Source organism: Epinephelus fuscoguttatus, linkage group LG9, assembly GCF_011397635.1.
Source record: "Epinephelus fuscoguttatus linkage group LG9, E.fuscoguttatus.final_Chr_v1".
In the NCBI taxonomy this organism is placed as follows: Eukaryota; Metazoa; Chordata; class Actinopteri; order Perciformes; family Serranidae; genus Epinephelus; species Epinephelus fuscoguttatus.
In genome coordinates, this window is record NC_064760.1 from 11238230 (window position 1) to 11266186 (window position 27957).

General features: G+C 40.3%; 1 protein-coding gene across 1 annotated transcript; it reads left to right on the plus strand.

Annotated features, from left to right (window-relative positions):
- The first annotated feature begins 1488 nt into the window (after positions 1–1488).
- On the plus strand, positions 1489–27957 carry egf (epidermal growth factor). The gene is made up of 22 exons (XM_049585105.1): positions 1489–2083; positions 6614–6813; positions 6983–7164; positions 7793–8020; positions 8124–8326; positions 8450–8563; positions 8784–8906; positions 11082–11204; positions 12234–12359; positions 12583–12719; positions 13036–13184; positions 16896–17000; positions 17175–17398; positions 17673–17840; positions 18098–18247; positions 19019–19186; positions 19287–19403; positions 20714–20879; positions 21796–21960; positions 25625–25727; positions 26012–26108; positions 26668–27957. Exons 1-22 carry the CDS (start codon positions 1957–1959, stop codon positions 26901–26903), a joined length of 3411 nt encoding a protein of 1136 aa, XP_049441062.1. The 5' UTR covers positions 1489–1956; the 3' UTR covers positions 26904–27957.

Below are 27957 nucleotides of genomic sequence, written 5' to 3' on the forward strand. Positions count from 1 at the left end.
AAAAAAGAAGAGGTCTGCCTGTGCTGCATTCACAAATGTGCAAAAACCTCAGAATTTAGATAAGAGACACAGACTGATACACAAGGACAAACAGGTGAAGATAAAAAGCGAGCAGCAAAATAACAACCCAGAACCCCCGTTCCTATCCTATGTCCTCCGTTCCTATAACATTTGAGTTGAGAAATAGGCAATGCAGTTACAGAATTTTGACTCATATTTGATCAGCACTGCCGAGTTTGACCGCAGTTCATAAGCAGTGACTGACATGATTGACAGCTGCTCTATCTGAAAATGGCCTGTAATTTGCCAGAGTCTGAAAACAGAGCCAAGCAGAGGTGCAGACGTCTAGTGTAGTTTCAGGCCAGGTTTATTATGGTATTTCTGCCCAATGACACCAAAACTACACTGCTTACCCAAGGTTCAAGCAGCTAATATGAACCAAACACATTTGTACATCAATAAAAGTATTAACATATATATTCTTTTTAACTACATATTTTAGGCAGCAGGAAAGATAGTATGAGTGATGACTTGTCAGGTATGCAATTTCAGCATGACGTTACTGAAATCAAGACTTTAACAGTCTAAAATGCTTTGTGTTGTAGCTGCTTTAAAGTGACTCACCCAGCTGTAATCCTGGACTAAAACTATTTCTTTTACAAAAACGATGACATGAGGTGGCATTTAATACGTCAGCAGCATCTACACTCTCGCTGTTTCCTGGATACGCGCTCTACCTGATGATTCAAACGCATGTGTGATCGTCATTCAGTGCACCAGTCACCTGAAGTGAAATTATAGATATTAGCATTTCCATTGTTCTCTCACAGGGGTGAAATCGTGGGAAAAGGTCAGTGCCCTTGAGACGGCTAACATTAGTCTGGAGACAAGGCAACTTTCTCACCCGTGTAAATCTTCTAGTGCTGCTCTACAAGGTTACTGCTGACGTTGTTGCTGACAATATCCTAGTCATGAAGGGTATGAATAGAGGTTTTGGTTCCTGGGGTCTGTTAGTTGTTCTCCTGGGTAAAATCAGGACAAACAATTTAGGGATAATCCGCTCCACTCCTCCTTCGTTCTCTATAAATTACTCATTCTACCGATTCCCCCGCGGGAGCCAGATGAACATCAACAGAAGACAGTCTGACACTGACTTGTCATTCACACACAGGACACAAAACAGTGCGTCTATTGTGTGTGTGGCATGTGTAAATTATACTCGTACTGTAAGTGTATGCCATTTATGGATGTCATAGCTTGAAAAAAAGTACCAGTGGTCAATTGTATTCCCTAATGAACAAATAAATGAATATTTTAGGGTTGTGTTCAGTCTAATAGCCTTATATGCAACATCTGTCTCCCAGTGTCTCTCTCCCAGACACAAAAACTCTGTCTCAGACAGACGCATCCATCCACATTCAGAAAGGACATGGGTCAGGGGGTGGGGTGAGGCTAAGATGTTGTTATTATGTGGGACCTTTCTTCAGCCCTGCCTCATTTCTTGCATATTCTACATTCTGCTTGAGACACTGACTGCAGCCTAAAGAAGATCTTGCTCCAATGCTGGACTAGCATGTGCAAAATTTACCACGGGGGTGTCAGGAATTTCAATCTTTGCTTCCAAAACAGACGGGCAGCCTGGGGGCCAAAGTGGGGAGTGAGCAGAATCCCAAAAACCTTTCTTTTTTTTTTTGGCCAAACACTGCCCTGGCAGTATCACCCCTTTTCTTCTGAGTACTCCATCCTTTCATTGGGGTTTTACATCTCTCTTTAGCACAACATCTTCTGGTATGTAAAGCTGTCTCTTGAAGTTGAAGCCTTGGACAAGGATGCCAACAGTTCATAAACAAATACTGCTTAATTTGGGGGAATTCTTGTGTGCCAGTGCTAATAGTGGGAATGCCTGAGAAAAAGTGAACAAGTGCAGCTCCCGTGGCAGGGACGGAGTGCAGGATTATGTTGGCTGCAACGATCACAGCAGTGTTGATCTATTTTATGGTGCAAAGCTCTGGAGCCTTGGCCCTCGGCACAGCATGTTGGGATGAACGCCTGTCACGAGCAGGGAGAAACAACAGCTGTGTGGGTGAGTCTGGTTGACACCTTTCCTACCTAGACTGACGCTCCAAATTCATGGTATTGATGGATGTGATGTTTAAAGTACTGCAGATAACTGGATACTCGCTGTACAGGAGGTATTTTTGTCCTTAATTCATGTGTCAGAGGTTTACACATATTTTTGTAGATTGTACTTAGCAAAGGAAGTAGTTTAGATGACAATCCTATCTTCTGGTTATAGTTGGTACTTTTGATGAACTGTTACATAATATGACATTATCAAAGGACAAACAAAACTACTTTCATAGGGTACAAATAAATAATGGTAAAACATAATGATGCTCAACATATGGCTAAATATTATGATGTATACACATGCAGAGCACAGCATGTGTCCTGATGTACAGTCACAGAAATGTGTGTTTGTTCACAGCAGTGTTTAATTTTGATCAGTAATCTTTGTCAATTTAAGTGGATTAGTAAAACTTTCAGTTTATGGGAATCTAATTTATTTTAACAATACACTTTTGCTTCAGTGGTGCAAAAATCTATTATTTTCTTAGTTACTAAACATCCCATTCTGCTGCAAATGTTCCCCACACCAACCAGGATGTGCACTAAAACAGACTTTATACAATAAACTATTATCACATCAACTGCATAACTACTATTCTGCCTTGGGCTGGTGCTTAGTAATTAAAACAAAACAGCAATCAAGTGAAATAAAACAGAACAAGTTGCACACACAAGGAGTATTTCATCTAAAGTAACAGCAGAGGGACAGAAGGTAAAAGTCAGCCCCTCCACAGTTTGTGTTGCAAAGTGAACTTGGCTAAGCAGACAATACAATGCACTGTGGCAGAGGTACGGTGAACTGGCCTTAGCATGAGTGGGTGTATCTCAGACTGAGCACAAGTTTTTTGTGGGATGCCACAAGGACATCAGTTGAAGCTTACAGATGGTGATCGCTAATGTCCAAAATCTTGTTGGAATGGCCGCTGTCATGCCAGATTGGCAGAGTTTAGCTTTACTTCGTCATGAACGGCAATAGTAAGATGTTTTTCCACTACCAATGGAGAAATTCTTCTCGCTATTCTCTGTCCTCCACGACGAGGTCAAAGGTCATGTTCAGCTCCAGAACATCTTCCTTTGAGTTAGTTTAGTTTCTTCTCCAATCTAGCAGGGTGAATACTTCAAGGCTCCAGGCATGCAAACTTTATGTGAAAGGCAGTATCACAATTTACTAAAATATTAAAATTTAAATAAGAAAATGAATTCTGGCAGCCAGAAGCAGCATACAGTGTTGCTTCAACAGTATGATGGCTGTCCCTAAACACCAAGAATGAGATGACAAAACATATTTTTGCTCCTAATGTATTTGTCCTACTAAAGCCTGTTTAGAGTCACTAGAGATACATAAATTAGTTGACCACACCCCAAAGGTTGTGCAAGATCTTAGGCCTTGTTCAGACTGCCAGCCTGAATCTGTTTTTTTGTTTGTTTGTTTGTTTTTGTCACATCCAAATTGTATGCAAATTAATTTTAGAAAGTATGAAGAGCAGAAGAAAAAAAAATATATCACATTGATTGTGATTTTTGCAAATCAGATCCAAACCACATCTGGAGGTGGTTTAAAATGTGATTCCAACTGGATTTCTACAGATGACATCTCAGAGCTCTGGCTGCTCAATACAGATTTCAAAGTGTCTTTTGTGTCACTCACAACACGACACACTAGCCCCTTTTACACTGCCAGATTTTCTGCGAATGTTGGTCCGTTTTGCCGGCAAGCTGCGAGCGTTTAGACACACAGAGCCGGATTGGCGAGTTGATCCAAGGTGCCCAATTTTTCGCCACGAAGGGTAGACATATTGGCAGAACCTATTTGGTTTAAACAGAACGAGGCAGCCTTCTGCAACGGGAGGGGCTGTTGATGACTTGTGGGAGGAGCTGTTGATGATGCCGCACGTGCGACATCAGGCGGTGGATAAACAGGAAACAGCTGATAGCAGGAATTAGCGAGCAGCTAGTAGCAAGAGGGAAACGCAAGACTGCCAGACACTGTAAAGATGAGCAACTGGGGAGACAAAGAATTGCGCGCCCTCCTTGTCCTTGCAAATGAAGAGGCCAATCAGATGACGGGGACGGTGAAGGACGGACCAGCCGCGGCTTCCCTCCCACGTCACTGTTTACATCAAGATTATATCCAAATGTAATTTCATACAGTAATATCATCATAAAGCACGACTTTTTGTTGTTGTCTCAGTGGAGAAATCATATATAGACACAATAACCACATGTGTTGGCTATCTCAATGAATGAAACACCTGGTAATCACAATACTTCAACACAAACAAAGCACTACCATAGAGCAGTCCTGCTCAATAATTTCTAACATTGTCTAGACAGCCAAATCCAACAACATGTCAAAAGGTCAAAAAGGTATATATGCAAGGCTGATAACAGTATGATGAAATCTCAAACAAATTATGTCTCATGGTACACACTGTAATATGACCCAGTCAATGCTGTCGATATGCAAGGGTTCAAAGGGAAATTTCGGTTTATTTCAATCTGTCTCCTATCGTCCTAAATTTGTTTCAAGTGACTAGTTACATAAAAATAATAGTTAGCATGTTAGCCGTTAGCCTAGATATAGCCGGGGCGCATAGTAGCGTCAGACCTGTTAAAATGTAAGTGAATGGGCAACCTTCAAGTGCAAAGTTAGTCCACTAAACAAGCTTTTTCTCCACAAAGACCGCCTCATATTGTTAGGATAAATGTCAGAGAACATATAGAAAACAACATGTAAACGTGTTGTCTTACCTTACCGGTGTGCTGCCATGTTTGTTTACCATCTAGCGCTGCTTTCCAAAGTGTGGCCGAAATATCTCAAGAACAAGCAGCGATCTCATACCGTGTCTGAAATCTCACGAGAACAAGCAGCAACAGCTGGAAGGCAGAACCCGACAGTAGCCTGAAAAGTTCATTCATTTATTTTATGAAAGATTTATAGAATAATGGCTGACTTTTTGCCAGACTTCGACTTTGTGGAGGAGGAATTTGATTTTGGAGAGTTTGATGGCCGCCCTTATTTATTTGAGCCAGAATACACTGACGAAGAGCTTTGTGAAATTGAAGAACGGAGGAGGAGAGAGAGAGATGCGCAACAGGTAGAGGACGAGAGAGGAGGAATGGCTGCTGCAAGGCTGCGTAGCTCTGGAGACTGGTGGTGTACCTGTGGATGCTGTGCCCCAGTGCCCACAGAAGAGGAATGCCTCTGTTGCAAGGAATGGGACCAGTTGCAGCCTTATTTTCAAGGTCTGGATGTGACCGAGGACGAGATACCTCCACCTGGAGTAGTATCCAGCTGGGCTTTATCTAGAGCTGGCGAGATATATTTTATATTTTTTTTTAATAATGTAAAATACTGGGGAAAAAAAATAGTTTGAAGGTACCTCTTTTCCCATAAGCATCCAATGCACTGAGCTTACTAGGTCAAGAATCATGCTGACCACCATGTGAACTTGTCAATTAATGATTCATCAGGATGCCTCCTAGCAACTCAGCACCAGCAGCCATCTTGAGGATCTCAGGCCAGACCTTTCATTATGTTGTTTGTCTGGTGTTTCTCATTGTTTTCCTCATTCCACAGAGTTAAGGCTGGTATCCATGGTTGCACATGACAGTGTAATTACCATGATAGACCAGAGCACCTTCTATCAATAGTCATCCAGACAGCAGACATAGATTTGGCTTCCTCTTATAAACCAGTCTGTCAAAGGTTCAATGGGCTCTGGTATAAACCAAATCTATGTATTATGAAATCTGTTTCCAACAGCAGACATGTTGAAGGACATCAACTCATTCTGTTTACAAAATAAGACATTTCTCCACTTTTTTGATACTAAGAGCTAGTGTAGAAATGTTGTGTACTGAAGTAAAACCTGTGAGATAAAATAACCTTTAACTTAATTCACTGCAAAGTGCTGTCAGAATCAGACAAGAGCAATATATTACTGAGGGAAAATGCTTTATCCAGAAGCAGCTGAGTCTGCCTTGAACTTGACCCCATTACAGCTATGAATAGGCTTTTTAATGAGATAATTTGACAAATTCAACGACAACTGCAGCTTAACACAACGAGGGAAGAAGCAGCTATTGTTAAATGCTGTCATGGTTACGTACCTGTCCCTAGGATTCATTTAGTTAAACTCAGAACAAGCGTCAGGGACAGAAGTTTTCACATGCGTACCCTGCACCTTCTCAAATGAATCAATATACTGGTGTAAAGCTGTCAGGACAGACAAAATCTCCTCTGCGTTTTACTAATATTTAGAGCTGCAAGGTTTAGCTGATTTATCTGTTCGTTTAATAATCTTGATAATCAGTTCATCATTTCAGTAATTTTCAAGCAAATATGTGAAATATTTGTCTGGTTTTAGCTTCTTTGTCTACAAATATGGGGCTTTGGAATGACCTGTGTTCTGTGTTTTATGGCCTTAAAAGAATGAAATTTATGAGATTCATCAGAGGTGTGTGATATCATTTTGCTTAGCTTCACAGCCCTTCCTGATATTCGGCCATGGTAAAGCCATTCATCGGATGGACCTCAATGGGAAGAACCACAGGCGGCTTGTGGCTGGGGTGGGAAGCTCGATCCTGCTCGACTTTAATTTTGGAGAGGAGAGCGTTTACTGGGCTGACAGACACACCGGGGTCATCTACAAAGCATCAGTGAGAGGAGCACACAGACAGGTGATTACATAACCACTGTTAAGTTGTAAAAACCTTTCAGTTCCTCTTGAGGAATGTTTTCAAATTGTTAGTCATCTGACAAAATCTCAAGTTTTTCTTAAGCTTCAACAATTACACATTGGTCACAGGTTTGATTATGAAAATTTGAATCTGAATGTTTGTTCTCCAGAAACTGTACTCGTCTGACAAACATATCTCGGGCCTCGCAGTGGACTGGATTTGGAACCGTGTTTACTGGACAAGTGGAGAAAAGGGAAAAATCAAGACAATGGATATAAATGGGAAAAATGAAAGGACACTTTTAAGACACTTAAACCAACCAAGTCTGATAAACGTTGACCCCAATAACAGGTAATATTATTGCAATATACTTTTATGTTTGTCATGATGGCATTTTTTTTTTCATATAGACAGATTGAGAGAGAATGATTCCTATTCAGCTCCTCACACAGTTCAGATTGTGTGTTACTTAAATGTTTTATCTCCCTCTATCAAGCATGGCTGGCACAAAGGTGCAAAATGACAGACTGACTTTCACATACCATTAATCTCTGCGGTCAAAGACAGTTTAATTTTTACCAGCCCACATACTGCCTGTCATTTAATAACATTTAGATCGAATAGACTGACAGGTGGATATGCAAAAGTGAATAATGGCAGCGAGGGATTTATATTAACATTTTGGAACATATCTCATGATAATAAAAAGCCAAGAACATGTTTTCACTCACATTTTACCTGTTTTGTCATAAATGTCTGTGGGGTGTCTTACAATTTATTCAACATTACTACAATATTACTATGAAGTAAAGAGTTTATCTGGAGGCATTCATGTTTGCATTCATATACAAAAACAAACAATGACACTGGTAAAACCATCCGACTGAACTGGCATAGTTTTGTAAGTTAAAAATATTTTTAAAATTTAGGAATAATTCTTTGAAAGGCCATTCCTCAGTTTAACACCAATATTTTGCAGGTTTCTTTTTTGGCTGTCTGGTGGGATAACTCCGAGTATCCAGCGGTCTGATGTGACAGGACAGATGAAAACAACACTTATCAAAATAGCAGAACAACTGGAAGCGCTGTCGATTGACAGAGTAGACAAACGGCTCTTCTGGGTTCAGTTTGGTCTGCAAGGAGAAAGTGCCATCGGCTCTTGTGATTACAACGGGAACGTCCTGCACATCATAGATCAGCCCTTTCGGTGAGCATATTGTTGTATTCCAGTTACTTGTTTATCTGTTTGTCTTTGTTAGCAATTTTAGCAAACTGGAATAAAACACTTTGTTTTTGTCTCCTTTGGTCAGGTCTCATTCACTGGGGATATCACTTTTTCGGGAGCACTTGTACTACACTGATGCTGCATCTCGGGTTATCAAAGAAGTAAACAAGTACACAGGCGGAGAGCCGATAAATGTTAACAAAAAACAAATGGCAAAACCTGCGGTCACTATCAAAGTGGTACATCCCCTCAACCAGCCAATGGCAGACTTCCAGTCGACATTTCCAGGTTACAGCTAAACTTTGACCTTTGATAGATCTACTGTGTAGCATTTCCCTATTGTATTACTTGCATTTGCTTTTTTTTTAAAGATATGTTTAGTAACATATAACTGTTAACCCTTTCAAACAGGTTGTGACGAACAGAGTGGAAACTGTGTGAATGTGTGTTCCAATCTAGCCGAGCAAGGGACTTGCCGGTGCAGTGAAGGCTTTGCTCTCAGTAAGCAAGGCACTTATTGTGAAGGTTGGTATCTAGGCCATTAAATCAATACTTTGAAGAAGTTTTATTGCCTGAAATATTTTTAGCTCTGTTAGTTTAGAACTTAAAAACTTGTGATACACAAAAGAGGGGCCACACATACAAGATATAATATAAATAAACTATGGCAATGCATTTAAATAAGACGGTCTACTAAAATAACATAAACGGGTTACATCACTATATTTGTCTGTGTGTGCCTTAGACGTAAACGAATGTGCCCATTGGAACCACGGCTGCTCTCTTGGTTGTGAAAACATCCCAGGCTCCTATTTCTGCACCTGCCCTAAAGGATATGCCCTCCTACCGGACAGGAAGACGTGTGGAGGTACAGTGGGAATATGTGTGATGTTGATCATCTAACTAAACACACTTCTGGATGACATTGACACTACCAGTAAAACGAGGTCAATTCTTGATTGGTGAGAATTGGCATTTACGTAGTATTCAATGTAATACAAAGCCTTAGTTTTGCTCTTTATGTGAAGCTATTCAAAATGTAGTGACATTTGCACTTTGTTTTGGTCAGTATAATGAATGCAGCTCTGGTGTCAGATTGGACCCTCTTCTTTTTGTGGTGCCATGAAAGGTGGCATTTGTCCCCCAGACACTACTTTGACCCCACAGAGCCAATAAAAAGGCTGGGTCATGTGCTAGACATACTAGACTAGACATATGTGGGCTGCCAGTTGTGTGTTAACTTACTTGGGTCAAAACATTGACACTTTGTCACTAGAGGTCTAGTCGTGCTGACACTGAGGGGTTGTGTAAGGTGGATGGTAGCAGGGATAAAAGTTATTTTTAATTATTATTATTTTTTTTTTTTTTTTTTTTTGGGATTAGACCAATTTATTTGTTGGCCGCTGTCCGATTTTGAATAAAAGGCAGCAGTTTTCTGGTGCTAAAACAGCGCTAAACGGGGTGCAGCAGTATATGGCTTCACAGTTTACCAGGGTATAAAAATAGATGGTCATCATCATGAACATTTGTTTATCCACCGAGACAATTTTTTTTTAATTAATTTAATTTATTTAATTTAATTAATTAATTAATTAATAATAAAGATTTTGTTTCACCAAGAAAACCTTCTGTTGATATTTCCTTAAGGGTCACTATAACTGATAACAATTCTTATTGTGTAATTATGTTAACTGTGATACTGTGATATATTCTGAGATGGTTATCATACCATTAAAACCTCATACTGCTGCAACCCTACAGCTAATCTAAACATGCTGTTCTTGTGTTGTTTGGGGACATTTTGTTTGTTCTACTAATCCAGGTATTCCATATTGCTTTTCTATCTCTATTTGTGTGTTTGGTCATCCCTCTCTGCCATAATGCAGGTCTGTTGTCTGCCAGGGTAACAACAGATTCATATTTAGTGAACAAATACCTCAGGCAATCTAATGCTTTGGCACAAACATATGCACTGCAGTCATTAAATAATGTATAGAAAGTTAATTTTTAGTTAAATTAACTTATAAAACCAATTTATTTTGTCAAGGGTTTGGTGACATTATTTTTTGTTGTTTATTTTTTACAGTTTTTTGGCTATCTAGTTTAACCCTGAAAGCATAGTATCACAGTCATTAACTTGACAACATATTAAAATACATTACGGACACATTCGAATCTCTTCTCTTCTAGTCTCATAGCTATGAGGCCAAGAGAACAGGGAGGGTTCAGAGACACAATGAGATTAGATGACGAGGTGACATTTGCAATAGGGAACATATCTGGTCAGCAGCTTTGTCTGTCTAAGCTGTTTAGCAGACAACCTTTGCCAAGGTCCAGAAGAAAACAAACACAGAGCCAAGTGGCAGGCCAGACAATGGCCACTACAACAGAGATTACATGGAGGAGGATGCAGCCGTATTGCTTGCATCTCTTATTTTTGATTCTATAAAAATATACAAAAATAAAAAATAAAAAAAACCTTCTTTCTGCTTATTTGCTTATAATGTATTCTCATATTAATGTTCAAAGTTCAGTATCTAGATGGTGTTAGACACAATTATTTTACTTAATCAAAAAATACTATATCAAGGTGTGAAAAGCAGGCTAAAGCAAAAATTTTATCCATTACCAGCAGACAGAAATTACCAGTCAGAGACACAGCAACAGATACTGTAACTATTTCACATCAGATTCATATCTGTATGGCCTGCCTCAGTATACCGAGCCCATATTCACAGGTACAGGACATACCACACTCCTGTGAGCTAACATCACATCATCCTCACTGAGTGCAGTCTTTGACTGCATTCTTTTCACACTTTCACCTGTTTCGATAGGGTCAGGGCTGACTTCATAAGGGGATTTTACTAAGAAGCTTGTTATCCATCTGACGGTTAAATTCTACAACCTGCTGAGCTCCAAAATAACCTGGAAAATTCCTGTAAAATGTAACATCCCTTTGATCTTGTCGATATGGCCCTAAGTGAACAGTTGTATAATATCAAGTTCTGTTTCAAGATACACATTTTCTTTCCACAATCAGAGATCGTACCCTGTGAAAGCAATATGACCAAGTGTGGCCACGGATGCCTGACAACAGAGGAGGGTGCTGTCTGTGTGTGTCCTGAAGGATCTTTACTGCAGGAGGATGGACAAGCCTGCACTGGTATGGACTATGTCACAGTTTATCCGCCACTTGTTCTGAAGCTAAAATTGACAGAATATTAGGGAATTTTTTGCAATTCTTGGTTAAATAGCCAGTTTTCATTGATTTAGCACTTTCCCATATAGTCCAGGGTACAGTGACAGCTAGCTAACAGCTAGCTAACAGACAGTGGATCCTCTGCTCTGAGCACCCTTAGAGGACACAAAAATTGAATGTTGTTGGTTCTATATCCTGGCGTGAAGTTATTGCATAAGGCATACAGTAAATTATTTTTAAATAACATACATTACGAATAATTGAGATTTTGCAATGCAATGTCAGAAAAAAGACAATTCCTAAAATCCTACTTCCCATGTCAGCATTTAAGACTTTTTAAATATTAAATCAAGACATTTTAGTACCTATTAAGGTCTTTTATCAGTATAATAACCTCAATGGTTTTTAAGACTTTTTAAGTATCTGCAGGAACCCTGGATAAACTGGGGAACATAACAGATAATGACACTCACCTAGTATTTCTAGTTAATGTTATCTAAATGTCTTGCTAATGAGGGTTGGATCAAAGTGGTCAAACTGAGGTCAGATTGATCAACAGCCTGAGAGCACAGCAGCGCAGTAACCAGGTGGCTTTGCACTACTGCTCAATCAACTTAGATTAAGATGTCATTCATGTGGACTGAGGTTTTATGAGAGGTTTTAAATTGTCTGCCCAGAGAATTTGGGTTCTTAAAATAGGTGTTCAAGACTGGCACTGTGGAGGGCTCCCTGGTATATAACTTGCTCATATGTAATCCGTCTTTCCCCTACAACTAGTTCTTGTATTTAGCCTTACTACATAAGATTGAAAAACTAGGAATAGGAAAAAGAACTTGCCTATACTACATAAAATGTCGTCCTCCTAGTAATAAGATATACACAAAGGGATTAAATCAATATGCTGTATGAGTCCTGTTAGAAAATGTGGTCCCTATGTGAAGAACACAAGTCTATCTGTGGAAGTATGTGTAACACAGTTTGTCTCCGATGCAGGCTGTTTGTCTGCAGACAGAGGGGGTTGCAGCCAGCTCTGTACTTCTGTCACCCCTAGTAGGTGGCAGTGTGGTTGTCTGCCTGGCTACCAGCTCCACCAAGATGGCAAGCGCTGCGTTGCCTCTGGTGAGTCATACTATGGCAAAGCAGTCAGCTGAGGCGGATAAGCCCACACAGATAAACACTCTCTGCATAATCTTAGGGTGTATTTCAGTGTTTATCTCCCACAAACACATTCTGTAATTTAAATGAGATATAAATAACAGGATAAAATGCAAATTACAGGTTTAGTGGCTTCACATTTACTACATGACATCTGATTATAAAATCATGTCTTTTTATTCTTCAGGACCACCACCTTATCTACTAGTTGCCAATCTAGTGGATGTACGACAAATTAATCCCGATGGCACTGGGGATCAAACACTCGTGGAGGAGCCCAGAGGAACAATCATAGCTTTGGACTATGACCCTGTCCAGAAAAAAGTAAGATGAAAACTGCTTTCATCTTTAATTGCTTTTTTGTTTTAGATTTTTTTTCAAAAGAAGCAATAGTAGTAGAGTATGTACGATAAGACCCTAAGGTGTCATGAGTCATCTGGAGTAACAGAATTTAGGAGGACCAAACTGAGGTTTTGATGCAGACATCCAGGGACACCTAGTGGACAGACACTGTAATATGTCAGCCTGTAGGGTTGAACAGTGTTTAATGAAATTCTTGAACATACTGAATATTTTACTGCTCATCTGTTTTACATACTGAAAGCATTTTGTCATATGTTTTTATTTATGCATTTTGAAGGCGTACTTTGCCAGTACAAGCCAGAAGACAATTGGGCGGGTTGATCTGAACAACGGGTCAAGAGATGTTCTTGTCTCTGATGGTTTGGGCTCTCCAGAAGGACTGGCAATTGACTGGGTCCACCGCAAGATGTACTGGACAGATAAAAGGTGTGTGGTGTTTGCATAGTGTAGATGTTGAGGATTATTCATGAGAAGATTGCTTCATTAGGTGCTGAAGAGTCTAACCTAACCATCTGTGCATTGAACATTTGCTTTTCAGTTATGTGCTTGTTCCTAGCTTTGGATACTTAGTCATATCAATTTTATTAATCTTAAACAAACAAATAAACAAAGGCTGCAATTTTTGTGCACCATCAATTCACACCCTCTAAAAGTGTTTGTTTGCCAGTGACAGGCTCGGATATTATATATATATCTATATCTATATATATATATATATATATATATAGATATAGATATATATATATATATATATATATCTATATATATATATATATATATATATATATATATATATACAGTACAGGCCAAAAGTTTGGACACACCTTCTCATTCAATGCGTTTTCTTTATTTTCATGACTATTTACATTGTAGATTCTCACTGAAGGCATCAAAACTATGAATGAACACATGTGGAGTTATGTACTTAACAAAAAGGTGAAATAACTGAAAACATGTTTTATATTCTAGTTTCTTCAAAATAGCCACCCTTTGCTCTGATTACTGCTTTGCACACTCTTGGCATTCTCTCCATGAGCTTCAAGAGGTAGTCACCTGAAATGGTTTTCCAACAGTCTTGAAGGAGTTCCCGGAGGTGTTTAGCACTTGTTGGCCCCTTTGCCTTCACTCTGCGGTCCAGCTCACCCCAAACCATCTCGATTGGGTTCAGGTCCGGTGACTGTGGAGGCCAGGTCATCTGCCGCAGCACTCCATCACTCTCCTTCTTGGTCAAATAGCCCTTACACAGCCTGGAGGTGTGTTTGGGGTCATTGTCCTGTTGAAAAATAAATGATCGTCCAACTAAACGCAAACCGGATGGGATGGCATGTCGCTGCAGGATGCTGTGGTAGCCATGCTGGTTCAGTGTGCCTTCAATTTTGAATAAATCCCCAACAGCGTACCAGCAAAACACCCCACACCATCACACCTCCTCCTCCATGCTTCACAGTGGGAACCAGGCATGTGGAAAACATCCGTTCACCTTTTCTGCGTCTCACAAAGACACGTTGGAACCAAAGATCTCAAATTTGGACTCATCAGACCAAAGCACAGATTTCCACTGGTCTAATGTCCATTCCTTGTGTTTCTTGGCCCAAACAAATCTCTTCTGCTTGTTGCCTCTCCTTAGCAGTGGTTTCCTAGCAGCTATTTGACCATGAAGGCCTGATTCGCAGTCTCCTCTTAACAGTTGTTCTAGAGATGGGTCTGCTGCTAGAACTCTGTGTGGCACTGGTCTCTGATCTGAGCTGCTGTTAACTTGCGATTTCTGAGGCTGGTGACTCGGATGAGCTTATCCTCAGAAGCAGAGGTGACTCTTGGTCTTCCTTTCCTGGGTCAGTCCTCATGTGTGCCAGTTTCGTTGTAGCGTTTGATGGTTTTTGCGACTCCACTTGGGGACACATTTAAAGTTTTTGCAATTTTCCGGACTGACTGACCTTCATTTCTTAAAGTAATGATGGCCACTCGTTTTTCTTTAGTTAGCTGATTGGTTCTTGCCATAATATGAATTTTAACAGTTGTCCAATAGGGCTGTCGCCTGTGTATTAACCTGACTTCTGCACAACACAACTGATGATCCCAACCCCATTGATAAAGCAAGAAATTCCACTAATTAACCCTGATAAGGCACACCTGTGAAGTGGAAACCATTTCAGGTGGCTACCTCTTGAAGCTCATCGAGAGAATGCCAAGAGTGTGCAAAGCAGTAATCAGAGCAAAGAGTGGCGATTTTGAAGAAACTAGAATATAAAACATGTTTTCAGTTATTTCACCTTTTTTTGTTAAGTACATAACTCCACATGTGTTCATTCATAGTTTTGATGCCTTCAGTGAGAATCTACAATGTAAATAGTCATGAAAATAAAGAAAACGCATTGAATGAGAAGGTGTGTCCAAACTTTTGGCCTGTACTGTATATAGATATAGATATAAGTATATAAGTGTCTGAAAACATTATGGATACCACTTTGTTTAACCAGAATCTGCCTCAAAATCACCATCACCAAACCCACCACACTCCATTTAAATATATAGTAATTTAAGCATGTATAGAGACAGCATATTTATTCATCTTTGACTGAATTGAGGGTTTTTTTAACTAACCTTTTCTCAGCCAAAGCTGGTGATTGTTAGAACAGTGGAGAAATGATCCAAGGCGGTTTTGTAAGTTATATTTCAGGGATGCACCGAATATTTGGTAACCGAATATATTCGGCCGAACATTGCAAAAAAACACACATTTGGTATTCGGTGGAATAAGTTAAAAGCACTGCCGAATAATAGCGGAGTGTTTTCATAACGCAATCAAACGGCGTGCCGTGACAAGCGGAATAAAATGTCGGCAGTGTGGCGATCCGCCGTCACGGCACTCGCATTTGCGACTAAAAATAGTTTTGAGCGAGCAAAATAGGCTTAAATCATTCAGCATGCTGTGCGAGCAGCCTACAGATTTCAACCAGCAGCAGAAACGAAAGGCGAATCCCACCGATTGTGGGTTGAACGGGGGTCACAGACACAGACAGTAATGTATTCCTGTCAAATACGGCGGCCATTGGCTTACCGGTGACGGATAATATCTTCTTCTTGGCGTCATGACTGCCCAAAAGTACCTGAACAGCCAAGCCAGCCGAACACAGGTATGTGACGTGTCAGAGGAGAAACGAGCCGTTCATGGCCCACAAACCTCACCACACTTTAGGGACTGTTCTTTACTTCTCAGGGGAGGAGGGTGGCTGGTTGATTTTTATTTTATTTATTTATTTTATTTTGATCCCCCCTATGTTAATCAATTATTGATGCTGTTTTTGAAATATGAATAAGTCAATAAGTAATTTATTCCATTGAAATATCATTGATGTATTATAGAAAAGTGATTTATCTTTTTATAAATGACAAAAGGCACATCTGCCTCATTTTCACTGTGGTATCGTGATACTACTCAGAACCGTGATACTTTCACTGGTATCGTACAGTGGGATCCAATTTTGGTACCGTGACAACACTAATCTGGAGGGGGTTCATCTGCAAAAACTAATGAAAAACTAAACAACAATATTCAGTATTCGGTACTTGGTATTCGGCCAAGCGTTTAATAATATTCGGCTTCGGCCACAAATTTTCATTTCGGGGCATCCCTATTATATTTTGTTTCCGTCGACTTTGAATGAAGTGTGTTTTATGATGATTAAAAGGAGCATTTATTTAAATGGAGTCTGGTGGGCAAATTCTAAGCTATTTCTGGTAAAAACAAAAATGTTCTTATTGTTTAACACAGAGTCAACCTCTGTAGGGATCCTTTCGATGATGTTTTCAGACATCTATAATAACAGTGGCAAAAACAAGCAGTTTCAGTGGACAGTGACAGTGTGCAGTTGGTCATTTAAGTTACATTGCGGCCTGTCTGGCTCAATACTGGACCAATTTCAAAAATTGTTGTTCCCATTAGTCACTTAGACACAAGAACAAGGGAAAACAGGGTTTAGGTTGAGAAATACTGAAGTTGCCCTTTAGGTGACTTTTGTTAGAGTTGGTTTATTTAGTATATTCACTGTCTAAGTCACAGTTAAGTTGCATAATATCATCAGAATTGATATGGTTACTGTTTTCTGTTTTATACTTCTGTGTACTTTTGTCCTCCAGCCAGTCAACTGTTGACTGCAGCACCTTAGTTGGACTGAACCGAGAAACCATTGTGAGCAAAGGGCTGGAAAAGCCAAGAGGAATCGCAGTCCATCCTTTGGCAAAGTGAGTGTGGCTGTGCACGTGTGATAGCTTCAGAAATTATAACTACAAACTAACCGCCACTCACCTAGAGGGGTTTAATCTGACATCAATAAATAGCATATGATGTGACAGCTGGAGGTTCTGCGGGATGAATAAGTCTTTGCCTAATTTAAGATGCTCTTTTTACTTTTTGAGGAAGTTGTTCTGGACTGATATCGGGGCCCAGCCTGTCGTGGAGAGTGCCTCTCTGGAAGGGAAAGACCGTGCTGTCATTGCAAGCACTAACCTTGTATCGCCAAGCGGCCTGACGATTGATTTCACAGAGGATCGTCTGTTCTGGTGCGATCAGAGGAGGGGCGTGGTAGAGACTGCTGCTTTGGATGGTTCAGGTCGACAGGTCCTGTTAGAGAACCAAGTAGGTGAGGCTTGTGTGACACATATACACACACATATACAAGTGCACTGTATTGACAAGTTGGATTATAATATTGTAATTTAAAACAAACTGAAGTTAAGATGTCCTACAGCAGCCATAATGCTATCATTTAAATATGTTTTAATCCCTCTTTAACCAGTGATCTTGTAAGCAAAGTACCTCGTTAGGGAATATATACATAAGATAGATACAATAGTCCTCACCTTGAAATAATTCATAAACTCAGTGCTTCTTTCCCTCTATTCTAATTCCTCCAGGTCGACCTTTTGACCTCGCCGTATTTGAGGACACGTTGTGGATATCTGATTGGGAGCACCAGCAGCTGAGGAGCGTACACAAGCGGACTGGAAAAAAACTGCAACGTATCCATGGCAACATGGTCCAACCAGCATCCATTGTGGTGGTTCATCCCCTTGCTAAGCCAGGTACAGAGAGGCAAGAGGGACTCATTTTAGGCATTAATATGTTCAGAAATTACACACTAAGGTTTTAAAAAAAAAAAGGAGTAAATGCAGCACAAGAAGGATCACAAAATGATCTCAAGTTGAAAGATTGTGCAACACACTGGCTGAACAAAATATGCACATTTGTGGAAGGCCAATTTCGAAATAAAGCTGTAAAGCTTTAAGTCTAGGCCAGCAACAACGTAACAAGCCATCCCATTTTGCAACCTCATCTTTAGGGGCAGACGTTTGCCTGCACCTGAATGGAGGCTGTGCCCAGGTGTGTGAGAGCAAACTGGGATTCGCCCACTGCTCCTGTCTGTCGCGCTACGTCCTATCAGCTGATGGAAGAAGCTGCTTGCCTGCCAATGCTACAAATGGAACAGCAGGTGATGTATCTTTTGCTACGTCAAATGGATAGTTCAGATCTTTTAAAGTGTATGAGGTGCTTATCCATAGTCAGTATATTACATACAGTAGATTTCAGTCAGCAAACCCCAGTAGTGGGCAGGAGTACCACCACAGAAGCTAAAGGAATGTACTGCTGTGGATGGGGGGCAATACCAAAACCTATTTTAGCCGTCTAAAAGAAAGTCCCACCTGAAGAAAATGAGTATCTGTTTAAGTGTACGCTATATTGAGAATATCTTTTCCTTTGGTAAATCCCAAAGAACCCTTTTACACGGCAAAGTCACACAATAACACAAACAAACTAACTGACAGAGGCAGTATTAGACCAGCAGCTCCTGTGTTCAGCAATGCTAAATTAGTGTTTTTCTCTGGCTTTGAAAAGAATGTCATAGTGGCTTCAGTTCTCCTTTGGAAATTGCTGTCTGACAGTAAAGTTAAGTGGTGAAAATAATCTGAATACAGCATACAATTAAACTGCTGGCATTTTTAGCTAGGACTTTTTATGTGGCTAAAATAGGTTTTGTTGCTGCCCCATCCACAGCAGTACAATGCTTTGCTTTTGGTACTCCAGCCTGCCTCTCCAAAACTGGTTTCATGCCAACTGACATCTACTGTAGGTAATATACTGACTATTGATGAGTACCTCATACAACCCCACTTCTTTCAGGTACACAAGCTTCTGTATAAGCTATGAAGTAAAACTGACATATGAAGAATGCTTATGTTAACTCTATGAATTCCTTGTGTAGAATCTGGAGAAAGTGAATCCACAGATTTAACGTCTCTCAAAAACAAAACCTTCAATGATGAGAGCGCACCCCTGACAACACCTGGGCTGTCAGCTGATGAAGCAGATGCTAATCCAGACTCGGCTGCAGGCAGTGAGCCAACTCTCTTCACAGACAAGATGGTTTCAGGTAACAGTGAACCCATAAAAGAAAATTATTCGTAGTTCTTCCTCTTCAAGTTCTTCCTCTAACTTAATGTTATGATTCTGCATGTCCCCTTCTCCGTCAGACCAGAATGAGTGTTACTCACTTCGCTGTGATGTAAATGCACAGTGCCTGCTGACTGCTGGCAGCCCAACCTGTCTGTGTCTGGAGGGTTTTACAGGTGATGGACAGTTGTGTGTGGGTGAGTATTTCTTTTCCTGCACTATAGATGTGTCTTGGGATGAAGTAACATATCCTGAAGAAAGCTTATGGGATTACATTTGATACAGAGACACTTTTATCTCGCTTTGGCAGAGGTGACAGCACTGGGACTTAAGCAAAATTGAGTTTTAGATATAAAAACATTTCAGAGAGTCAGAGCTGCTCTGGAGGTAAAGATAATCATAATCTTATATATGAATATCACTGAAAAGACCCAAAGCCAAATGTCTACAAGTCTAAGACGTAACTCTTCCAATAATTTGTATTATTAATTCCTTTGCAGAGCAGTTTAAGTGTTTACCAGGTTTGTCTGTATGCAGCAGTCATGTGCCAACTAATCTGAGGGATAAAACAATACTATCATCAATGTATCAGAGAAGTGCAAGCCTCGTTATAAAAAAAGCCTTTCATCATGTTTCTATGTTTGACCATAATGCTTAACAAAATTAATAAATGCTAATCTTTATGAGCTGGTAACATAAACCCTATGTATAAAATCATAAAACCTTGACACTCAGACTACTGTAAAATTGTCGGTCTCTTCTCCTTCAGTTTAAGATGTTATAGATGAGTTTAAACAGGGAAGACACAGTTGAGGCAAATACACAGAATGCAATAGGGCATGGTAAAGTGTCTCTGCAAGTGTCAGACTGAATACCATGGCAATAATCAAAGTGTGTCTTTTTTTTCAGTGCTGTGGTTATTATGATTGTTATACAAGAATGTTGGACATTGAAACCAGGATAGGTGTATTTGGTCGTGCAACTGATCATCAGATGTACGACTTAAAAAGGGCTCTATGCAAAATTCAGAGTGTATCAGTCGTAAGATAATAGGTTCTCAGCATAAAGGTATCCAAGTGGGCGACTAGCAGCTAATAGTGCTAACTCCATAAATAGCACTAAACAACACCAACAGTGCTGACAGAGCTAACTGGAGTTAGCAGTAGGATACACGCGTGCACGAACATGCACAAGCAGCTGGACCGGTTTACCAAACCATAGAGAAGCTCGAATTACAACATATACAGAGGTAGCGTTAGCTCATTCTCTGCTCAGGAAGCCTTTACTCCACTGTGTCACATACAGATCCCGTCAAGTGTTGAGAGATGAGGCTGAACATCAGTAAAGTGGAGCTTTATATCCACTATGACTCAATATAACACACACAAGTATCTATCTGTACAGGGATGTAATATAATCCCTTTTCATGAGTCAGCTCCTCTGAGGAGGCCTTTTATTCTACGGTGCACACTATGATTAATGAAACTATTTCCCTGATTCTTTTAAGCAATGAAGACCACTTCGACATGGGTGACGACCAGTAGCCCTGCTGATGTCACCACCCGGCACCACAACAGTAACTCAGCAGAGAGTTGCCCCTCTAGTCATGAATCCTACTGTCTGTACGAGGGTGTCTGCTTTTACTTTCCTGAAATGGAGTCCTATGCTTGCAAGTAAATAACTCACCTTGTGTTATCCCTCAGTATGATCCCTGATCTCCACTTTAACATCTTGTGTTCAGAGGAGAAATAGGTAATATGGGGTGAGACCTGGGAGCGGATTTTTACTCCTGTCTCATCCCAGTCATGTGATGAACAGTGTAATTGACTCCCATCCTGCAGTAATCTCACAGGAATCCCCCAAAAGTGTAAAACAAATGTCAGACTCTAGTATATAAATAATGCTTGCTTTACTACACTGACATAATTTGATGATCTGATTTGTAGCAAATGAGGTTATGTGCTGCCCTTCATTTTTTTAAGAGAGTTCACAATGAAAATATGCAGTGACTGTAATCAGGAGACTATTTCAGTGGTTTCTGGGAAGTAGCAGCACATTGCCGACACTGATACAAAGTGTAAGAATACCTCCTGCACCACACTTTGTTGGCTTTTTGGTATCCTCTTATCTGCTCATGTCTCATGTTATTTACTACTGGTGGCAACCAGCAGGTGTCACTGTCGTTCCATGATTAAAGCTACTGCCTCATGACAAAGTGGCTATAGGACAAAGGATGATAAATTTGACCTTTTAAATTTATATACATTCAGGAAAGAAAAAAATCCACAGATGTAAGATTTAAAAAAGTAAAAACAGAGCAGATACATTTTGTCATCTTGAAAGATAGATTTATGTCCAACTCTAATGATAGCTGTGCAGGAGACATTTAAACCCATTTTATAAACCAAGTACATCACTCCAGATAATGTATTATTTAGGTTTTTGAAATTATTTTGCATTGTGATATGTCCAATGTGTCATATGCACGTGACCCACTCAGTTGAACTCTCAGTATGCTCTTACTTGCTCAGTAAAAGATTCTTACCATGACCTGCATCATTATGTTGTTTGTCTTCTCCTCTGCTGCAGCTGTGTATCAGGCTACATGGGGGAGCGCTGTCAGTTCAGTGACCTGGAGTGGTGGGAGCTTCAACAAGCTGAGGAGGAGAAGAGGAGGAACGTGGTCATTGCGGCCTGCATGGTGGTCCTCGTTTCCCTGCTCTCCATCGCTGCCTGTGTCACCTACTGCTTCGGGTGAGAGGGGAGAAGGAGGAGAGGGTGTGAATGAGGGTGAGGGCAGACAAAACTGCAAAGTAAGAATTCTGGGGAGAGTAAATAAAAGTCCTGAGGAAAAATGAGAGGGAAAAGGGGACATGAACAAGGTAAAACTTCGTAAAGAGAGAGGAAGAAGGATTTCAGGACTCGAGAAATAATGAAGGGAATAAGGGAGGAAACAGGATGCAGGGTTCAACCTTAATTTTTTTATTTGCTTGCCTCATCAGGCGAGCGGGCCAGAAATCTACATGCCCATATACAAATTGTTTTAAATATTAGCCGTTATCAAAAAACAACAAAAACTAAAGTTAGTTACTATGAAAAACAACCGTTTTATCCACTATGCTCTCAAACTTGCGGCGAACTGCACATTACAGAGTTGAAGTTTCACTTTCACTAAACTCTTGTTTCCAAGAAAACTGAAATGTCTCCATGCGCTTCAGTTCACAAACTTTGTCTTTACTGCCGCCATTTTCTCCTGAGTGCCAGACTGGTACTCTGCATGTGCAACTCTCAACGGAGATGGGAAGGAAGCCAGACAACTCACTGCTTAGCAACTTCTATGTTCAGCAACAGAAAAAAAAATGATATCTTCAATTCTTTCTTACCACTTTCTGATCGAGCAAGTGAATTGCTAGATTTACTAGCCCAACGTGGCATTTTACTCGCCTCAGGCAATCAGGCAATCCTTGTGAATCTGTGTGAAGAACTTAGAGGGATACAGTGGTAGAAATTGTGCGTAATATTATTAAGTACAATCTCTATAGTTTATAATCACCTGAAAATAAGAGTTGTGTTTTTTGTTACCATAGAATGAGCTAATCATATAAAAAAAAGGGAGTGGGTCCCCATCTATAGAGTTACATACTGTGTATCTACAATAGCCCAGAACGAACAATCCAAACACTGGCTCTAGATAAGGCAATTTGCGGTTTTGCGCTGGCCATCATCGTCAGCAGGCCATCCACAAAGAAAGTGTGGGAAAAACACTTATTTTTTCATGTAAAACTGCTTTATTCAGGGGATTAATCTTACACACTGCTCATTTAAAGTCCTGGAATTAGAAAGAAAGGGGATGAAAAGTGAGCAAAAAAGGTAAAAAGGGAAAGAAGACTGAAAGGGGAAGGTCAAAAATGAAAGAAGAAGACACCACCAAAAGTACAGTAAGGAAAATGGACGGAAAAAAGGAAGGGAAGAAGATGAGCCACAGGGTAAATCAGTGCAGAAAGGGGAAAAAAATCGTACAAGAAGAATATTCAATTTACAATAAAAGATGCAGGGAAATGTATGAAATCCTCTCCCTGCTAAAATTTTCTATAATAAACCTTTGGGAACATTTTAACCATTTGCTGAAAACTACATTCCCTATGTGTTAAATTCCACAACTGGGTTATCCCCAACTATAATATAATGCAAAACTAACCTTTTTTAGATATCGTAGGACAGAAATCCCCCCAAAAGAATTCAATTTATGAATAATATTAAAATGGTAAATGTGAGAGTCTTAAGCTAGCTTCATTGGCTTTTCTACCCTGATGGTTAAAAAAAGATAAAGATGATGTATAATATCAGCGCTGTTGTGTTTAGTCATCTGGACACTAGAAGCATAGGGCAGCACAGACAGCCAGTGAGGAGCTGCTCCAGCAATGAATGAGCTGACAGCATTTAGAGGTGTCTATCAAACCCAGGATGGCGTGAGCCGTGTAATGTAGGTGTCTCAGCATGACAGCAGGGGGTCGGGGAGCAGATCACATGTGGAACGAATGGCAGCATGCAGCCCTGGTTAGCTGAGTGAGGAGCATACGTAAACTACACACTGCGACCCCTCCCCCCTTTTATTTCCACCTGAGCTGTCCCTAAGTAGCTGATTTGTTTTACGGTTGTTTCGCTGGCTTATGGACAAGGCTGCTGGCATTCTCCACTCTTTTGACTCACAAAGCACGACCCCTCCCCTCCACTTACTACATCCTAACGTTCGCAGCCTTGGTTCCCCTGTGGAAGTGGCACGCTTTCAATTACATGCTTGGTTTAGCTTGTTCTACAGCAATTACACATAAAAATAGGTCATTTCTCAGCTACAAAATGGAGCCGGTGAGGTATGACCCCTGTGGAAACGCTACATGGCCGCCAAAAGCTCTGCCTCAAATTGCCTTCCGCACTTGACTGCAAGTGCACTTGCAGAGGAAACTAAACCACCAAACTCAAAACTATGTAACACACAAGCATCATACACTACACAGTGATATGGGCTGAAAACACAACTTGTTTCTTATTCTGTGTCTTTTTTGGCACCAACATGCAAACAAATCAACTGTAACTACAGGTTATGAAGAGCACAGGTCAGTCTTATATTTCCTACCATGATGAATTTGAATGTATAAATTCTAAGAGACGGTACCACCTCCATGACTTGATAGCTATGCAAGTAACACATGACTGTGAATATTTACATTAATTTATGTGTAGAGTGAGTTTGAGGACCGTTGGGATTTATAAATTAATTACGATACTAGGGCTGGGCGGTATACCGGTTTGTACCGAAAACCGGTATTTATTTTCGTTATGATATGAATTTTTCATATACCGCAATACCGGTGAATAGCCCAAACAACGTCCGGAACGTGCGCGGCGGGAAGTGTTACACCGGGGACCCATTTCACCGCTGCACACCATAGGCACGCCTGAGCGGGTGAGAGTGAGAGCATAGAAAAGTTTAGAGGCGAGAATGGCTGCCGGAGAGAGTCCTGAAAGCAAAGCAACTGTACACGATGATCCAGAAGACCTCATATCAAAAAGAGCAGTGTTTCCCCTATACGCAACTAGCAGCGGCGCACCGCCGTTTACAGTTCTCCTCTGCCCTCTGTATCGCGCATGACGGAGTTTTGCCCTGATGCGCGCGTGCACGCACACACACACACACACACACACACACACGCACACACAAAGCGCACACAAACAGACAAAGCGCACAGGCTCCACCGGGCACGTCAGTGGCGCGACACGTCTGCAGCGCGAGTCCCGCAGCAGCTCGCCCCCTCGGTTAATCAATTACAGCGGCTCCACTGGCAACGGGAGCCGCGCTATGCTCCCCTACGCACCCCTCCAGCAGATAAAAACTACATGAAATAGTGTGCTAAATGAGCACAATGTGTTTTTAAATGAATAAACCATTATCAGAGGTGATATGTGATGATTTTTTTTCATGCATTTACCCATGTTTATCCGTGACATTGTGTAAATGTCCGTGACGGACATTTGAAAGCGAGTAGATGACAAACAGTACAGTAAACTTGTATATAACTCAAATATATTTAATAACTTAGGTGGAAAATGCTTTAACATTTCATGCAGCAACAACCCGCTAGCTTCTCTACATACGCAGTCAGTGGAGCCCAAATGAATGGAGCGGAGCGTGTGTTGTGTTTAGGCGTTGTCAAGTAAATAACACATTCCGGCACTTGAATAGGCCATAGCACAACACAGCAGCATGTCAAGTTGGCCAAACCTGAGAAAAATACCGTGAAATACCGTGAAATACCGTGAAACCGATATGATTTTTTCTTAAAACCGTGATATGAAAATTTTGTCATACCGCCCAGCCCTATACAATACTGGATGTGTGGTTTGACTGTCTTCTATGCAGAACCAGAAGATTCTTCCGCAAACAGCCCTCAGTGGACAATGTGAGTGAGACCAGCGTGACAGATGAGAGCATGTCAGAGACCACTACTGCCAGCGTGCCTCGGGTGAGACCATAATCCCAGAGCTCTGTCATAAATACATCTTTAAGTCAAGGAAGTCATCCAATTATGCACCAGAGATTAATGCAAATTAATCAAAGTAGTCATAGTTTTGAATCCTCTTTGCTTAACATACCTGTTAACTGTACAAAGTTAAATCCAACTAAACTTACAACTTCTAGAGAGCAAGAAGCCAGCATTATGTAGCCTTAAAATCAACTTGGCTATTTAAAGACACCATGACAATATAAAAAATTAATCTGTTAATGAATTATTATATGAATTTGCAGTTCTACATGGTGGCAGAAAATGGTGTGGAAGGAATGGTCGTCCCTCCCATGGGCTGTCCCAGGAGAGCTGTCTGTCCATCCTGCTCTTCAGAAATTGGTACGTGTTCATTCATCTTTACACTGTGATTTTTTGTTTAAGGTTGCAAATTCCAATAATATTCAAGGTGAAAACTTTTCATGGTAATTAACAGGAATTTATAGAAAATAACTGGAAATAAAAAGTGTGGATAAAATGAAAATATAGGGGTTATTTGCTCAGGCTGCATTTCCATGTCACATGCAGATATAAACAAACATTTTATCATATCATATGTATACATAATCCATTTATTTACCAATTTAATCCATAAATTTGTCAAACAGATACAATGTGAAATGCACCAGGTAGTGACTTAGCTAGCAAGCAAGCTAAAAAACAGGGAAAGGTACCTTGAAATTTTGAGCCTACAATGTGGGCTGTGTGCAAACTCAAGGTTTAATGTGATGAACTCATTTGAAAAAGAAATGTTTCACAATAAAGAAATAGATTAAAAGTCCTCGATTAGCATGCTCAATCAAGGCATATATGTACGATTTTTTTATTACTTATTTTTACTTGCATTCCTCCTAAAGTTTTTTGTGAATTAATTTTAAATTCTGATGTTTTTTGTCGTCAGGTGACACCCCTGCGTCTGAAGACCAATGTCCAGAACACTGGAACACTGAAACACTGTCCCAACACAACAGAGGGTACGAGTGCTCCATGATGTCAGCTGCTGCCATGGAGACCACCCAACCCACTGTCTGTCACTCGAGTCCATCACTGTCACGCTCATATACTTGCACGACTTTCAAGCCACCACTGCTCTCCCAGCCCCTGAGCCCAGAGTCCCCTGCCTCCCCTGCGTCCTAGTTTACCACAGAGACCGACACAGCTGTACAGTTAACACGTACGTAACACGTACACATACTGTAACATCTGGCTGATGTACAAACTGCAAATTCAGAGTTTCATTCCAAAAAGAAATACCTCACAAACGAAAGAAATGTCACGGAAGCTGTTTTTTGTAACACGCACAACTTGTTAATGCCACACCAGTTTGTGAAAGCTACATTAAACACAGGTTTCTGGTGCTGTTACCCGGGATCAACAATTTGGTGCACGGAAAATGATTCACATTATAAGATTTAGAGACAGCAATTTCTTTGAGACAGGAAAAAAAATCACAGGCTACTCAGCATGACAAAGGAAAGAGCACCATGTGCAGAAAGTGAAACTGCACCAAAAGTGATGCAAGGTTAAAGGAAACTGAAGTTAACACACAAGAATACTAGTTAACTGAAGTGTAGTGCAAAAACCTGACAGCAAAGACCTAGAAAAAATTAAATAAGTAAAAATTAAATTCTTCCTTAAGACTGTAACTGACAATGTCACGTAAAACACATATGAACAGCATGTGACAAAGTTGCAAAGTAGATCTAAAGCTTATTATCAAGTGTCACAAAAGCTAATGTTGGCAAAAATATCAAAAACAAATCACACATGCAAACTGAGTAACAAGCATGAACAAAGACGATAAAAATCTTGTGATAATCTTGTCATGAAAAACTGCTTCCACTGCTTGCTTTTGAACACAAATTAAAGAATCATTACCGCTTGTAAAGTTGTCATGGGCCATCTAACAAAAACAGCTTGGTTTCTGTTTATCTAAAATAAAAACTACAACCTCAATTCACCTTTTATCTTAAAGTCAAGTCAATTTGTTTAGATAGCTACAAGATAGGTACAAGTTTTGCTTGTTTCAGTCACAACATGAATTTGCTTTGCTCAGGATGAGTTTGCCTGCAAGAATAGTTATACTCTGCAGGGCATTGTAAATATGAACATGTATTTCAGCTACCACTGAATAACTGACATTGGCCTCAATCCCTAAAAAGTTTTTAATCCTCAAATCAAATGTTCTGAG